Source organism: Lacerta agilis, chromosome 12 (assembly GCF_009819535.1).
Source record: "Lacerta agilis isolate rLacAgi1 chromosome 12, rLacAgi1.pri, whole genome shotgun sequence".
Lineage (NCBI taxonomy): Eukaryota > Metazoa > Chordata > Lepidosauria > Squamata > Lacertidae > Lacerta > Lacerta agilis.
Window position 1 is genome coordinate 37,766,027 of NC_046323.1, and position 18,297 is coordinate 37,784,323.

The 18,297-nt window shown below is 38.8% G+C and overlaps 1 protein-coding gene across 5 annotated transcripts in view; it reads right to left on the reverse strand.

Annotated features, from left to right (window-relative positions):
- MPP7 (membrane palmitoylated protein 7) overlaps positions 1-18,297 on the reverse strand; it is an 86,659-nt gene that overhangs the window by 24,295 nt on the left and 44,067 nt on the right. For all 5 annotated transcript variants that reach the window (XM_033166062.1, XM_033166063.1, XM_033166064.1 and 2 more), the window contains 8 exons: positions 16,781-16,858; positions 14,780-14,860; positions 9,862-9,993; positions 6,351-6,432; positions 5,676-5,761; positions 5,104-5,178; positions 4,257-4,453; positions 3,693-3,757 (listed from right to left, as the gene is read on the reverse strand). In XM_033166062.1, the coding sequence (XP_033021953.1) occupies positions 3,693-3,757; positions 4,257-4,453; positions 5,104-5,178; positions 5,676-5,761; positions 6,351-6,432; positions 9,862-9,993; positions 14,780-14,860; positions 16,781-16,858 (796 nt within the window). The remainder of the gene's footprint in view (positions 1-3,692; positions 3,758-4,256; positions 4,454-5,103; positions 5,179-5,675; positions 5,762-6,350; positions 6,433-9,861; positions 9,994-14,779; positions 14,861-16,780; positions 16,859-18,297) is intronic.

Below are 18,297 nucleotides of genomic sequence, written 5' to 3' on the forward strand. Positions count from 1 at the left end.
GCATGTGGTTATTCAGATTCTTGTCCCTTTACAATACAAGGAAGTCACAATCACAAAGGACAGGACACCTACTTGAATGCGTTCTTAAGAGGCAAAAGATTCATAACAGTTCATATATGTGCTCTTTACAACTGATACAATGCAGTATGAGAGAGTTGCTCTTACAGAGCAATACCATTACCTTCTCAGCCAAGAAAGCCCAATATCTGCCAAATCCAAACACTTTGGATTGTGCTGTTAAGAAAGAATTAAATTATAGGCCCCTGCTAAATTTGTCATAGCCTGCCTTCTTTGAACCCAGGAAGAGCTTAGTTGCTTAGATGAGAAAGAAATGAAGAAGAGGACAAATACTTACTGGGGAAGAGAAAAGCCTTCTTCAGAATTTAGTTTTTCAATGAGGATAAATTTTCCTATCTGAACTATTAAGGGTGTTGCATTCATGAAGTGAACAGTGTGTGAGATCTGTTAACACAAAACTTGGCCAGATCATTATCATGAAAGCCCCTCACATTAACAAGGAGAGACCAGATTTCTATTGGCATGCTTGGACCCCTTTGGAGGCTACATCAATAAGAAAGCTTCCCGCATGGAGCGCAATCCATGAAGTTGCATTATAATCAGTCATCAATGTGGGTACCTGCTACTTTGATGTGAACCAAAGTATCCAACATTTCAGTTCCATAATGTTGCCTACTTATCTTTGGCATCAATTATAAATACTGTTAGCCATCTCAGTTCTTAGATTATCAAGCCCTTATACAGCTAAAACAGCACAAAATGGAGATTTGGGGGGGGGCATTATGGGAGGAAATAGCCAAGAAACTCCAAAACAGCACACTGAAGACTGAGCATGCTCAATGAGCATTATTATGTTAATGATTATCCAGTCACTTTCTCAAAGCAACTTGACAAGATTAAAATAAAATAAAATAAACAGTAGATTTTAAAACAATATACAATACAAAATTACTAAAAAGTGACTGAAACAAAATCTTGACTGGCTGGGGGTGGAGGAAAAAAAGGCTGTGTACATGTGTGTACTGAACAGGAGCATGCCACACTGCAAATATTAATAATTGTGGTTCCACTTTCTTATATATTTTTCTAAGTTTGAATGGCAAGTTGGGTTAGAATGGATAAAGAAAAAATTAAGTATGCAAAAGAAATATAGTTGTAAGATACACTAAAGGAAACTGACAAAAGAACTGGGCTGATGAAGTAACACAAATTACTTGAATGTAAATTGGAACACAACTGATGATTTATCTCAAGGATCTGTTTCATTATTAGTTGTTGAGCATGCAACTGCTTTGCGACAAGATTCTAAATGTTTGCCATTTGCTATGCACAACAGATGCATGACTCTATCCAGTATATTTGGGGAAAGCAGGAGTCACTGAGTTCAGTCACTTGCCTGCATCACAATGCACAGCAGCTCCATTTTATAAATGAGCATCAATTGAAAAACTATCATAAGCAGGATCACTAAGACTTTCACGGAAGTATAAATATCTTAAGGTATAAAATTGAATTTCCTAGCTACACAGAAAAAATATTTAACAAAATTTGTACACAAAAAAGATTTGTGTAAGAAAGTATAAAAACAAAAAAATGCTAAAGTATTTTTAAATGGTTAACTTTTAGGCAAAAATACTGAAATTCATCAAATGCACTCTTCTGTTTGATGACACAGCAAACTGCAAAGATGAAGCCTGTGTTAATGCCGTCACCATAACAGCAAGTGACCCAAGACAAGATGACACTGACTTTATATAATTTAAGACTGCAAACAGTCATAAAAAGTGAAGTCAAAGCCTGCTGTCCCTGCAATAGTAGGGATTATTAGAGGAAGACTCCTTACTAAATGTCAGGAAGAATACTAGGTTTGAAAGAACAGTGAAGATGTGTTTGGCTTGCTGAACAGGTATAAGGAGTTCCTTGCTTTTATTACACAGAGTGAACACAGTGCAGAATTTGACAAAATTAGTTTTACTTTCAGTGTTTCGGCGCCACATAAAATTTGAATTGTGCACAATTAATTCTCAAAATTATAAAATAGGTTGCATCTTGCTTGAATGCATACCATACTAAATCACATGATATTGATATTGAACTATATATATTTGACAGTGATTAAATATTTCTTCTCTCACACTTGGTGAAAATTTTTAAAAGTATATAATTCAGTTTATATTTAATATCAAAATTACTATTTTATTTTGGTTATACACTTACTAGGTCTTTACTAGGAGATTAACCACCCTATCCATTACACAATGCTAATTATGGTTTAAAAATATTAAATTACTATTAGTCATATGAATGAGAACACATGTGGTACAGCTTAAATATAAAAGCAAACTACAGTGGTACCTCAGGTTACATATGCTTCAGGTTACATACTCTGCTAAGCCAGAAATAACGCTTCAGGTTAAGAACTTTGCTTCAGGATAAGAACAGAAATCGTGCTCTGGCGGCACAGTGGCAGCGGGAGGTCCCATTAGCTAAAGTGGTGCTTCAGGATAAGAACAGTTTCAGGTTAAGAACAGACCTCCAGAACAAATTAAGTTCTTAACCTGAGGTACCACTGTACCATGGTAAAAATCATGGTTCTGTCGGAAAGAAGTTGTTTTGGCCAGTATTAGTCTGATTTTAATTACTGATGGTTCATGCTCTCTTTTGAAGACATATGACATCAAATGAATGACAAGTTAAAGGACACGTGCATAAATTACACCATATAACAAATGTCACCAATTTCATGCAAACGTAGTCCAGAGCTATCCTATGTCAGAAATTGCTTCTCCATGCTCCTGACCTACAACACACACACACACACACACACAATGCCATGCAACCATTTTATATTAATTTTCCAAAACCTCATAGAAAGTGGCTCATCATTTTGCTGTCCAAATTCAAGTACACCAATAAAATGATTTGGTTTAGAGCAATGTTACTGTTTGTGTTCTATAGAAGAATGAACTACTGTGTTTTCTAAAACTAGAACTCTGAAACCTTCAAACATGCTATTTTTAGTCCATGATGAGAGATACTGTGCTTTCACATCATTTACTTTTGATATAATTCTAATTAGGCACACAGAAAAAGTACTTGCTAGAATATTCTTGCTACATTTTAAAATGTATGCCTTAATGTTTTTGCATATTTTGGATCAAACCCACTTCTTAGAAGCCCAATTCAGTTCAAATGAGAAAAGCAGACAGAAAATTTGATAAGCATATAAGAGTGGTAATAGATCATATATCAGCATGATATTTATTGATATGTTCTTAAAAACATACTCCAAAGCAGCTTCACAAAACCTCCAGATATAGTTGGACTATGCTTCAAAAGTAGATGGTTGAGCCTGAAAAAAACACTGACTTCACGTATTTAAATACTACTCCCTTTGTGTAGTATTTAAATACCCAGTGAGTCATTAAGAATGCCCTTCCAATAATTACAGATTGGCATATTAAATATTTTATTCACTGTAGGGAATAGGTTTTGCATAAGTATTGATGCCGGAAGCGGAGGTAAACCATTTTCTTTAACAAAAATCCTACTTCTACAGCATCACAGGTCTTGGCCTGCTGATATATCTTAAGATACCTGTGCCATATCTTAAAAAGAGCTGATACAAGCCATATTTGTGTGAATGAAGGAGTATGATTTCTAAACAGACTTACATGATTTTCTATTGGAAATTTTCAAGGGCTGAACCTGTACATCTGATCTTCTTAGTGCAAGCCTCCTATAAAATGATTTGGGGGAGGGGGGGAAGAGAAGCAAAACTCTTAAATTTTCATAGCTATTTTGAGATTAACACTCCATGTCGGTCCTTTCCAAAGTATCCTGATTTTTAGAAGACGTATTCCTAAACAATACAGTCTACTCAAAGTCTATGAAATTAAATCCTAGAAGGGTTTTTTATGTTCCTCAAACACAGCTGCAGTTGTTATTCATACATAGTACATCAATAAAGATACAGATACCAATGTACTATTTTCCATATGTTTTTCCTTTCCAAGGTGGATCACAAATATTCTATAAGGTTTTGTCATTATTAATGTGAATAGACAAATAAAGAAAACCAAACTACTTGGGCAACAACTTACAAAGTTCAGACATTTTACCGTTAAGACAAAACTTGAAAGTTTATTGACCTTATAATCCATAGGTACAGGCATAACAATTATATCAAAGATATACTGAACACATTTTAAGTATCAGAGAAATCAGAAACTGCTCACCTTTCTTGGAAATGCTTTGAAGGAATTAAGCCTGCCCTGGGATTGGCATTACCTTCAAGCTTGGCTTGCCACCAAGTTGCATCATCCTGGCTCATGATCTGAAGAATATCACCTTTTCTGAAAGGAAGTCCAGCTTCTTTACAGGGAATTGCTTTATCCTCACTGGGATCATAGTCAAACAGAGCTTTCATGAAGATCTGGAAGAAGGAGGCCTTATTTGTAATTAAATGTCTTAATACAACCCCCAGTCTCCGTTTTTATTGCTTATTGGCATACAAACAACATGTGTAAAAATACAATTGTAAAACACATTTACATATGTGTCAGGAAACCGCCCTTGCCGGAGCTGGAAGCGGTCCCAGGGCTTTTTCAGTATTGGGAACCCCCGTCTCTGCTGAGCAGCTCGTCATCTTCCCCCAGTGGAGGAAGCGATCACTCTTCCAGTGGGGAGGGGGAGATGGAGGCTGGAAGTGGGTGCAGGGGCTGTGGCAGGGATGGAGAGCCTCTGCGCCAAGCGGGAAGAGGAGGAGAGGGACCCTTTCCGTCCCCCCGTTTTAGCAGGGAGGAAGGACGTAGAGGGGGGAGGCGGGGGTTCAGGATCCCGCGCCTTTTATGTTGGGCAAAGAACTGGAAATGGACATTCCCGGACTCTGGAGAGGGATGAGCTGGACGTCTTTATTTTAGCTCCACTGTAAATATCTGCACAATAAAGAACTTAGTGTTTAGAAGTTCTGCGTTTGGCTGATTTCTCATGAGCAACCACTGAAACTCCTTACAAAATGGGTACAAAATATATTTCAGCTAGCAATCTGAGCAAGTCCCTTTTTCTAAGTAAAGGACCTCTTACCTTTCCTTCTTTAGATGCAGTTTCTTCTTTGATACTGGGTATAATTTTAAATGTAATGGCTCCTTGCGACTGGGACTAAAAAGATGTGAAGAACAAATTATTAAAGCATTCAGTATAAGTTAAACAAAAACAAGAAAGAAGGTAGAGCTAATGTAACTTATAGTGCTAGTTAACTTGATGTGAGTAACATCTTAGTACCTCTTTATAATAGGCTGTGCTATGATATTCTCTTCTGTCTTAAAAACAGACACGTTCTGATAATTTATGCAAAAATTTGTTATCAGAGTGTTTACAATCAAGTGGTGTATGAATTGTTATGGATTTTTAAAAAACATAACCATAAAATAAAGAAGTCTTTCAAAAAGTTAATGAACCAAGAAATAAAGGATATAAAAATAACCAATACAAGAAAAAAGGCAAGAAGAAAGGCCAAGTCAGGCTGGAGGAAAAAATTGAGGACTGTGCCTGCCTCCCAGAGTTCTTTGGTCCTGCCTCCATCACGTACCAGGGGTTGTAACACAACCCATTAAGCTCATCATCAACTGCCTTAAATCATTCCATTTGTAACCTACCAGAATTTGTATAATTTCTTCTGGTTTTTTATCATCTACAGGAATTCCGTTAACTTCCTTAAGTTCATCACCAACATGAATGAGACCTGTGGAGCATATTTATTTAATAACCATTTTAAAGTTCAATACAATTGTGCACATCTAACATTGTTTCAAGCCATGGTCATTCCTACTCTGCAAAGCACAACAGATTTCTACTTCTCTTCTACCCAAATGCAATTTTATAGCAAGGTCTCTCTGTCTCTCTTTGGGAAGGCAAAATAGAATTGTGTTTGTAGTTGTTTATTTTAATATTACTATAGTTTTATTGTAATGTGATTGTTTTTAATCTCTCTGCCCAGAGAACCTTTGTTATAGGAGAGCATATAAATGCTTAGTGCACAGAAGTGCTCAATTGTGAAACTGTCATACGGAGAGGTTGATTTGATACCTTCCTTCTTGTTGAGTTTATAACTGTATTTCACTAATGAGATAATTTTTAAACTGCAAAATTGCATCCATAATACCAAAATCCTATCAGAGATCCTATCACAATAATCTAACATAATATACATGGCAGAAACCACAAAAGGGGTTCTGGATGCAATTACCTACTTTTACCAAGCAATTTAGAATTCATTTGAAGCACTAGGCTGGCCATCACATCCCAGCAATCACACTTTTAAACATTCTTACCACTTCTATCTGCAGCACCTCCACGCATTATTCGAGCCACAACAACAGCTCCAGTCTGTTCATCCCTTTTAATAGTAGCTCCCTTAAAAAATAAATTTAAACATTATTATGATTTAATGCTGGGCTACACTGAACAGTTTTCTACCAGCAACCTTTCAGTAACTTGAGGAATGTAACTATATTTGAGATTCCTGTCTTTACAAATGAAGTTATCATGAGCCCTCTATTCCCTGGGTGTTAAAGTATTTTTGAGGTGTTCGAGTACTAAACAATGAAAACATTAACACTACATACAGAAGAGTGCAAGAGGACAGATTTTGTTTTTGTTTTACAAGACTACATTCAGAGGAGTTTTCCACATCAGCCACATTATCTGTCCTTAAAAGAACACACCACTTTAGAACACAGTAATTACTATTTGGACTAAGGAGTCTTGGGGAATCTTGGATAGTTTCACCAAGCAAAATTAAGTGACATTTCAGTACTGCTTTGGAAAACACATGGTGAAGGATTCAGTGTTTTTAAAAAGTGGAATATTTCTTACATTACGGCAACTGTTTTTACAATTATAAAACAGGTACAAGACAAGTGCAGCAGCATGAACAAAGACATATGTAGGAGATGGCTGCTGTGGAAGCCTACAGGAATGAGTTACTACTTTCATTCACACTACAAATTACCACCACCAAGCTTTCTCTGCAGTGATTTGTGGCAACAGAGATGGGTTGAAATAGAAACTGAACTTTGTAATCTAAATCTGACCAGATCTCCTATCAGCAAAGAGCATCAGTAAGCCAGGCAGGGGCGGAGCAAGGGGATGGGGGGCGGTCCGCCCTGGGTTCCAGGGGAGGGGTGACACTTTGGCTGCCCCCCCACCCCGCCCCGCCAGGCGGGCCCCGAACGGGGGCATGCCGCCTTTCCCCCCTTGAACGCGCCTGCTCTGCTTCCCTTTCCCCCTCTTCCAGCGGCTTTTTTCAGCGCGAGGGGCAGACCAGCGAGGAGGAGGTGTCATGCCGGCAACAAGCGTGATGCCCCCTCCTCACTGGCCCGCCCCTCGCACAGAAAAAAAGACGCGGAAATGGGGAAAAGGGAAGCAGAGCAGGCGTGTTCAAGCACCTGCTTTGCCTCCCCTTTTCCCCCTTCCCGCGGCTTTTTTTCTGTGTGAGGGGTGGGCCAGCGAGGAGGGGGTGTCATGCCAGCGACAAGCGTGATGCCCCCTCCTTGCTGGTCTGCCCCTCGCGCAGCATCCACATGTGACGTCACGACACACGCGTCATGCCCCTCCCCCAGGGGGGTGCCGCCGCCACCCCGGGCAGCGCAGAGGCTTCCTCCGCCCCTGAAGCCAGGGGTGGGGAACATCAGGCTCAGAGACCAAATGCAGTCCTCCAGGCCTCCCTATATATCCTTCTGAATTCTTCCCAGGTAACACCTCTCTCCCCAGACCATATACGTAACCCGCCTTGCTGAAGTGCTTTCCCCTAGCTGCTGGAATATATGTCTGAACTGCAATAATTTCTACTGCCTAGCGGAGGAACCAGAGACCAAATTGCAAACATGCGCTGGATTATGGAGAAAGCTAGAGAGTTCCAGAAAAACATCTACTTCTGCTTCATTGACTACACAAAAGCATTTGACTGTGTCGACCACAACAAACTATGGCAAGTTCTTAAAGAAATGGGAGTGCCGGATCACCTCATTTGTCTCCTGAGAAATCTCTATGTGGGACAAGAAGCTACAGTTAGAACTGGATATGGAACAACTGATTGGTTCAAAATTGGGAAAGGAGTACGACAAGGCTGTATATTGTCTCCCTGCTTATTTAATTTATATGCAGAATTCATCATGCGAAAGGCTGGACTGGATGAATCCCAAACCGGAATTAAGATTGCCGGAAAAAATATCAACAACCTCAGATATGCTGATGACACTACCTTGATGGCAGAAAGTGAGGAGGAATTAAAGAACCTTTTAATGAGGGTGAAAGAGGAGAGCGCAAAATATGGTCTGAAGCTCAACATCAAAAAAACTAAGATCATGGCCACTGGTCCCATCACCTCCTGGCAAATAGAAGGGGAAGAAATGGAGGCAGTGAGAGATTTCACTTTTTTGGGTTCCACGATCACTGCAGATGGTGACAGCAGTCACGAAATTAGAAGACGCCTGCTTCTTGGGAGAAAAGCAATGACAAACCTAGACAGCATCTTAAAAAGCAAAGACATCACCTTGCCGACAAAGGTCCGTATAGTTAAAGCTATGGTTTTCCCAGTAGTAATGTACGGAAGTGAGAGCTGGACCATAAAGAAGGCTGATCGCCGTAGAATTGATGCTTTTGAATTATGGTGCTGGAGGAGACTCTTGAGAGTCCCATGGACTGCAAGAAGATCAAACCTATCCATTCTGAAGGAAATCAGCCCTGAGTGCTCACTAGAAGGACAGATCCTGAAGTTGAGGCTCCAGTACTTTGGCCACCTCATGAGAAGAGAAGACTCCCTAGAAAAGACCCTGATGTTGGGAAAGATGGAGGGCACAAGGAGAAGAGGACGACAGAGGATGAGATGGTTGGACAGTGTTCTCGAAGCTACTAACATGAGTTTGGCCAAACTGCGAGAGGCAGTGAAGGATAGGCGTGCCTGGCGTGCTCTGGTCCATGGGGTCACGAAGAGTCGGACACGACTGAACGACTGAACAACAACAAAGCGGTCATTCTTCCTCTGGTCACTGCTGTGCATACACAACCTGACTGCCTGTCTCCAGGCACTGCAGTTGTCTGCAAGGGATTCCCAAAAAGCGGTGTCAAAGTTGCCAGCCTTCGTGTCACGTTTGCAGACATCTTTATATGGCAGAGCTGATCTGCCAATACACCTGGTGCCTGAAGCCAGCTCCCCATAAAACACATCCTTGGGAGCCTGCCATCTTCCATTCTGTGGTCATGATCAAGCCAGTGTTGATATCACTGAGACAGAAGTGTGAATATCATGGGAATTGGGGCTTGGGAGAGTACATCTTTGTTTGAGATTCTGTCCTGCCATGTGATGCCCCAAATCATCCTGATGCAGCGTATGTGGAAAGCATTGAGGCATCGCTCCTGGAAGGGTATAAGTTGACCACAACTCACCTCCATAAGGCAGCATGCTTAATATGTGTGCGTGGTAGATCTTAATCTTGGCATTAGCCATTGCATCACATTCTCCCATACCCTTTTGGAGAGGCAAGCCATTGCCGTAGCTGCCTTACCAATATGTCTGTTCAGCTCAGTGTCAATGAAAAGGTTGCTGGTCATGGTGGAGCACAAATATTGTGCACCACTCATATTTATTAGCACCTTGTCACTTTCCTACATTTCCTACCCCGCTCCAAGAAACACTAATAGCCTGTCCTCCAACAGGCAGAAATGTTATTTCAAGGTCCCCCTTATTAGTTTATAATTTGTGCAAAACTGTGCAATGACACTGGCTCATATTTTTTGAGTGTCAGGTATGATTTTATTGTTGTTGTTTTTTAAAAACCTTACCAGCGGTTCTCTATTTTTCACTAGCCTAATTATTTTCACAGAGTCTTCTTCATCATCAATATCATCAGGCATGGGAGGCAACACTGGGTCGTAGTTCTTTTGGGCAACAGTATCATGCACAGAAAGCAAAGCCTGGAAAAAAACATATTTAAAAACCCAATTCACAATTGGCACTGGATAAAATGGAACTTTACCACTAATGCAGTTTTGCTATTACTATTGCAGGGCTGTGGACAGTACTTTCTTTCTTAACTGGAAGTGTCTGCTTAAGTTACTATTGGAGTAAGCTACACCTATTTGAAAAGAAAGTGGAAACACACCCTGAAACTGCATGAACATAGCAGGGAGAGAGCAAAAGAATATTTGTTACATCTATTCCTTCATTTGGTTTGGAGGACACCCTTTATTAAAGTTGGCAAAACTATAATACAATTGTAAATTCCTTAGCCATGAATAAAGAGGAAGTTATCCCATGCAAGCTGAAGTCTTTAATCTTTTCATTTTCTTTCCATGAACAAAGACTACCGGTATGTGTACCTTACAACTTGTCTTTACATCAGAGGATGCTATTGGAAAATCTTCTACATTTCCAGTTTCACAATCTAAAAGTTAGATCATATTCACACAGGCAGCTCTGGAAAGGTTATTTTGTTTTAGTTACAATTCTATGTGTGTGATTCATTAATATAAACATGTTCCATATTTAGAACTTTAAAGGAGGTATGATTCAAATTCCTACACTACCTAAATATAAATACTGATGTTCAACTAAATTCTTAGACATGATCTAGCTGGAGATGAATACTGAGCCATGTCTATATGTGGTACAATATTTTTCAGATTAAAGCATTGATCATTTATCATTTCACAATGCATAGCTCTGTAAAGAAGAATAATGCAGTTGGTAGAGCATGAGACTCTTAATCTCATGGTAATAGGTTCAAGCCCCACTTGAGGCAAAAGATTCCTGCACTGCAGGGGGTTGGACTAGAAGATCCTTATGGTCCCTTCCAAACTCTACAATTCTCTGAAACATTTAAAATGCCTGTTCCTAATTCTAATGCAGAAGTTTAGAAAGTGGGGATGATCACAATAACTCCACCCCAATGATATTACTTACTCCTGATACTGTCAAAAGAATATCATTGGGGGTATTAAAATTCCACTAGTGTAACTCAACGGCATATTTATATTTGTATATACATTATTTGAAATCATATTAGGCTATTTTCTCCTTCAACTATTCAGTTTTATTGTTGCATGTAACTTCCTGTAACAAAAAAGGCAATTTCCCATCCTGAAAATATTTTGAATGTTTTACATCCACCAGTCAGAACTGATGCATTTACCTGCAGCTGTTAGTCATACAGAAATAGTCAACACAAAAGTAGTGACTTTTTGCCTTCTTACACTCCTGCTTCCTCCTGCTCAGAGTTAGTAACCTAAGGAGATACTTTGGACTGTCTAGCTATTCTTAAAGTTCACACTTCATGCCATCTGTTTAAAATTCCTCCTGACTGCACCTATTGCCACCATTTTACTAATTAAGTTTTCCATTCTTTCAGAAGGCTAAAAATGAGGAATTTTCAATCATCAGGTGCTTTGGGTAGTGTCCAATGAAATTATCCCTGTAGCACAAGGATCTCTGTCTGTGCAGTAAGACTTCCTCTCTTTCTCTCTTCTCCCCCACCCCAAGCTGTTCTGAGGGTTCTCCCAATCCTCCAGAGCAAATTTGAAGGGGGAAGGGGAGCAGCCCTGTTGCACAGGTAGAGGCCATTGTGCTAATGGGACGACTGCATCTGATAGAATTCTTTGTCCTTTACTTATCAAGTTCCTTTTTATAAAACAAAACAAAACCCTAAATAATAACATTGTAGAGCCATTCACAGCTGAAGCAGACATATATGCTGCCATGACCTCTAGTCAGACAATTACTGCAGGCTTGTAAATTGCTTCGAGGAGAAAACTAGCATTTTGGTTTCTTGTAGTTGTTTTGCTCTGGTTGTATGCAAATTGTATCTGCAATTATGATATTATATAAAATAAAAAGGACACCTGAATCTGTAACAGATATAAATGTGAACATCATTTTTGCTGCTCCATCTAAATGACCTGTACACAGTTCAGGGTTAATTTCTTAAAATAAAACATCCAAGAGGAAAATTATGTCACTTTGTTTTTCCTTCCTGAGTAATCTGAGACAGATATTTGATTTGTTATTTTCTGACTTTACAGTTTTCAAAGAGGCAGATCTGTTGCTTGATTTATGTGCACAGATTTTCAAATTCACTCATAGCAACCTGACATGCCATGAGTACCCAGTTATTTATGCATAAATAAATATGATATAAGAAGCTTATGTTTTATTCCATAAAAGGCAATTCATATACCAAACTGAGACAGGTTAAAACAGTGTACTTCATTTCATACAACACCTTTTTATATATAATGGTAGAACTCTTAAGTAGCTGAAGTGCACAGCTAATCAAAGGCAGGAGCCGTTCTCCCACTAGTAGACCACTGATCCTGGGAAGACTAATGCAACTTCCACTTTATCAACACTCGTGGCAACCTCCAGGCAGGTATGCACCAGCCTCATTAACATCCAGATCCAGAAATCCACAAGCATTTCAGTAGACTTTGCGAATGAGCTCAGCAACCACAAATAATTGGTTTTGCAGCAGGTTAAACTGTGATCACTTCTATCCTTGCCAACTACTGCATCAGGGCCACAGGCTTCTTTGGTATTAAGCAGTACAGCCAAAGTGTATTTTACACGAATAATGTTTCTATTTTAGTTTCTTCCTATGAAAGTGTAATATCTTTGTCTCAAATAAGGTATGATTAACAAATATGTCATGGAACATTCTGCTTTCGCCGGTAATTAATGCTTATAATAATCTACCCAAAGTTTCTTATGAATCCACTGAAGCCAAAAAGAAACCACTGAGGGGGAGACAAGCCAATAGTGTAATAGTATTTTCCTGGCTTGGAGCAAAAACTTGTAATTAACCATGAAGCTCATCCAGCAAAGGATGGCATGTATTTTGAAATCCACTAGATTCTTTGGTTTACATGTCATTCTGTGAAGGTATGGTTTATTTGGAATTTTAATCCCAGTTCATATTGATTACCCAGGATTCACTTAGGGGACACACAAACACCCCCCCCCAAAAAAAACACATTTCCCAACAATTTGCCCAATTAACTTGCTTCCACCCCAAACACTGTTTAAGATATTCAGGCAATTAATTTAGATAAATTTCCCAGGGTGGTGAATTGCAAGAGGATAAAGGGCCTTTGGAAATATGTTTATCTGCAACTTCTAGCAAGCGATTTCAGGATAAATAATTGCAATTTAAAGAGGCAATAAAACAGCACCCTCTCTATTTCTACCTATCAAAAGCCAAAAGCCTTACTGTCTGGCTCCAGGCAACAAAGAGTTCTACACTGTGCAGTAGCTGCCAAATACACCTCTGTGTGTCTCTGTTGACCCTATCGTGACAATTCTTAAAGAAGGAGATTCACTTCAGCTTCTGGCTGCCTCATACATGCAAAACAACTGCATTTTCTTTCCATGGAAGTATGCACAGGATTGTATGGAATGGCTTCTGTGTGAACCAGCTTCTATTGGGATACAGCCTGCAGCAGCTATCTCTGACTGCAGTAGTTGTAAGAGCTGCCCCATTCTTAGAAATGGCAGGTGCAAGTAATCTCTGCACACAGTCCTTTGAGGAATATATGGAATTTGATAGGCAAAGTAGCTTTGGTGCTTTATTAAAATGTTCATTAAATCTATTCAGAGTGGTAACTGAGAAGGAATTTGCTTTAAAATGAAATTAAACTTGGCACAATTTACACTGAAATTTAACAGAGGTATATCTTTAATCAGTATAAATTTATTGAATGAAATAACTTGGCTGTTTCCCCAGTTGTTGGGGTTTTTGTGTGCGTGTACATTACGATAGAAAACTGTATGGAAGAGAGACTGCCTTAAGGTATGCAGCATATGTCTTGCCTTCATATTCAGGCAATGTTAGACCTGTACAACTGTTTATGCCATTTTACTTTCTCTCCAAAGAGTGCCACAGTGGTTTGCCAACACTCCTTGTTTCTGCACTCCTACAGAAAAAAAGCAGAACAGAGAGTAACAAGGGACAGGAAGAAGTGCAAAATGTGTCTTAATGGAATTAGCTACAAATGCAAACAAGTGGAGGCTATCTGTAACTACTGTGTTTCCTCGAAAATAAGACACTGTCTTATATTTATTTTTCCTCAAGAAGACACACTATGGCTTATTTTCAGAGGATGTCTTATTTTTATTACGTCAGTTGCTGCCTGTCTTCTTAACCACTCCGTGTTGGTACGCTGCATAGCCACACCTATCGCTATGTCTTCTTTTTGGGGTATGGTTTATATCACGCAAATGCTTAGAAATCCTGCTATGGCTTATTTTATGGGTATGTCTTATTTTCAGGGAAACACTTTATGTAGTCTGCTGCTACCTGTATCTTGTAGACAATGGTAACAAGCAAAATACTCATAATAAAATTTTATTTGCCAGGTTATTTCTAATTGGCGTACTTGTCATGCAACAAAAATGTGAAGTTGCTTTGACTCAGCACTCCCCCCAAAGGCCTGCTTAGATGCAAGGTATGGTTATCTGCTGATGAAGCAACACAGACTTCATTTTTTCCCACCAGAATATCCAACTGTGCTCATACACAAAGTGTTTTGCAAATATCAATAACTAACCATAATGTGTGATAGAGCCCTATTTAAACTACTTAAGGAAATCCTGCGGTTTTGCATATCCACATGGACTCAAGAAATATACAGCAAAATCCTTAGCAGACTTTGAAAGTTGAGAGAAGCAACCATGTGTTCATTTCAACAGGTGCAAGCAACACATCCTCACCTTGAGATTGGGTTTTGACAGTAGTTTCAACAATTCTCTGATCTCACTGTTCAGTGGTTTGCTCTGCAGCTCTTCAGCCAGCTGCAAAGGGGAATGAAGTGACACAAAGAACATTAGCAAGAGCATTGTTTTACTCAGCGTGTCAGTGACAACCAGGAATCAATCTTGTTCAAGGTTATTACTTTCCAGTGTGTTCAGCATGAAGAAAAACAGACTATCAATCATTACTCTTCATTTTCTGGCCCTTATGCTAAATTCTGGCCAGGTCTTTCAACTGAGTTTGACTAAAGTAATCATATCTGGCACCAGCACACCCAGATCACATTCTGATTTATAGCAATGAGGGCAAATCCCTGCACTTCATCTAAGTGAATGGTCCTTTGCGTGCAGACAAAGGGCTGCTTGTAAAAATGACTGGATCAAACATTGACACTGTCTATAAAAAACAGCTTTTGAATGAAGTGGTGAAATCCACACTGCTTCCAAATCGCCACAGTAGCTATTCTGTTTAGGGCTGGGATAAGGAAGCAGAGTGCCCATATAGTGCTAGTAGTCCCAACTTTATCATGTTTACATACACAGGACAAGTAGCTTGTTAAATATCAGACAAGTTAATCACAGGAACATGGCTTGCATTAAGTTACCAGATATAAACGCATTATAAAGGCTGAAAGATCACCTTCAATAAGAAACTCAATCATATATGGGCTATATCACAAAACACTACCCTGAAAATACAACAGGTTAATCAAATGCCAGGATTACTCAATTCATCTGAAAATTAGTTTTAGGCTTAACATGTTAGGCCTGCTACAGGATTAGAACAGAAATGGGGAATCTAACCCTCCAGATGTTGCTGGGCTATGATTCCCTTCATTCCTGACCACTAGTCATGCTTGCTGGGCGTGATGAGAGTTGGATTCCAAAATCATCTTGAGGTCTACAGGTTCTCCATCCGTGCTTTCGAATAAAGAAAACAAGGACAAATTACGGGGTACATTTTAAGTTCCCGGGAGAGAGTCTCTCAGTTTGAAACATGCTTGTTCTGAATTTTGCAACACCTCACAATGATGGAACATCCAGCAACAGTGAAAGTGAATCTGCAAAACTGTGTTTATTTCTCTACTGGCCTGAAGCAATTCTGTGTATGATTATGTCAATTTTTTTTAAGCGTGCCGTTACCTACAAGAAATTACAATGGGCAACCACACATACCATCAATGTATTCTCTATAGATTGTTTACAAAAAAAACCTGTACTGTACCAAATATTGCCCTTGAGTGTGCTCCCACTGTGTCAAGCATGCATGAGTTTCACTTAAATCAGTTTAACTTACTTTTTATTCTGCCTACCTCAGGCTCTGTCATAGTTTATACAGGTGTGCACACAATTCATCAGGGTTGTAGAATTCACCATATAATGCAGAAAAGGCAGGCTTGATTTTTATTAATAAAAATTATAGTAGCAGGAAATTAAATACTCTATCAATGCCAACCGTCTAGATTTTAGTTTTTAGTTATGAAAGTAATTTGGAAAGCTTTAATATATATAAATCTCTGCTTCTTTTTTAAACAGCTATTTTCTGACAACCCCTTCCTATATCTTTCATAAGCCTCATTTCTTTTAGTATTATCAGTCATTTTTCTTATTCTGTCAGCACTTCAGCTGTATCATTTATCTTTATTTTTAGAAAACATTCCTCTTGACTATGACTCTCATAACACGCCAGTAGCTAACAGCTTCACCTTCACTGTAGACTTGTAACCTGCCATTTTTCTTTTGTGGTACCAAGGCTGAACAAGGGTCTATCTAGATGCTGTGTTATTATAAAAGAAACATGTCTAATAAAAATCAAAACAACATTAGCAATCCTGTGATGACAAATCGCTGGAAACCTTTGCACACCCAGCTCACACGGTCCCATTCATATACTGATTCTATACTCTGCTTTCAGACAGTTTGGGGAAATATGGTGCCAATGGTCTCATCAGGGACACTTACATCATCTGCCAAGGCTGATGCGCCATGCAACATGGGCACAGGGCTCTGTTTTTCATAGTAATGCAGTTTTTCATGGATCTAGGAGATAATGGAAGAAAGCAGTTTACTTAGCAGTAGAAGTAGAGTCTGACAACATAAGTTGGCAAGTTAAACATTTGCAAAGAAACAAACTTACGGAAGCATTTAGCAGTGAACATGTAGATATAATTCATCATCAGCTTCTAGTGAAGCATTGAGAGTATGAAGTCAGATGGAAAAAATGTTGAGTATGTAGACCGACCCACAGAAAAGTTAAACATTTGCTATTCCTTTCCCTCTTTTAGGTTTTCTGGACTTATATTTCTCACATATTTCCTTCCTTATCATTTATATATTTTCTTTCAATCCATATGCCCGAAACCGTTTTTAAGCCAACCCAAAAATGTAGCCATTACCACACCTTAAGGCAACAATATATATTAATTCATTATTGATTGTATGAAACAGTACTTCCCTTTACCTGTCTGAAGCAAAACTTCATTGTATCACCCCAATTTTTTCCTTATCATAAAGATAATCTTAAATGCAATCCTATGCATGTTTACTCATAAGCAAAAAAAAAAAAAAAAAAAGCAAGTCCTACTGTTTTCAATGGAGCCTAATCTCAGGTATATATGCATAAGATTGCATCCTTAATGTATTCAGCTGGCTGCCACCAGTGGGGACAACTGATATATCATTGCTGAATTATAGTTATAGTAGCACTAAGCACTTTATCTTCCCATTGTTGCCTTCTATATATTTTACACCAGCACTTTATATTTAAGGAATTGCAATTTAAAAGAAATAAAAAATACTTCACATTTATTCATTTTCAATAAACATAGTCAAAATTGTATACAGAAAATGTCTCTGTAGAAAATTCTAAAGATAATTAATAAAAATTACATTCTGATAAACAAATGAGAATAAAAAGTACTTGTGATGTATCAACACTTCAGATCTTAGCATCTTATGTAATTGTTTATTGCCATCCCTTGACTGAAGTAGTGGAATTAGCACTTTGTTCTGTTTTCATTTTTGTTTACAGTAGTATAACAAAACAAAACACAACAGACAGGTAATTATAAAACAGAGTATTTTAAAACTGTCAACTACCCGGCTATACAAAATAAGCAAACATAAAAATGTATTCATTAACCATAGCATCAAAGCCACACGGGGCAAGTTGTTCTATAAAAAATACAATGCACTTAAATCTGTACAGTGGAACCTCGGGTTTCGAACATAATCTTTCTGAAAGACCGTTCAACTTCTGAAACGTTAAAAAACCAAGGATCAATGGGCGGTTGGCAAAATCCATTGAAAAACACTCAGCAGAAGCTGTTCGACTTCCAAGGCACATTTAAAAATGGAAGCAATTCTGGATTTTTGACGTTCAGGTTCTGAATCGTTTGGCTTCCGGGACGCTCAAAAACCGAGGTTCCGCTGTACTAGACACAAGGTCTTAGAGTTACAGGTCCAGCTCTCTGGAATCA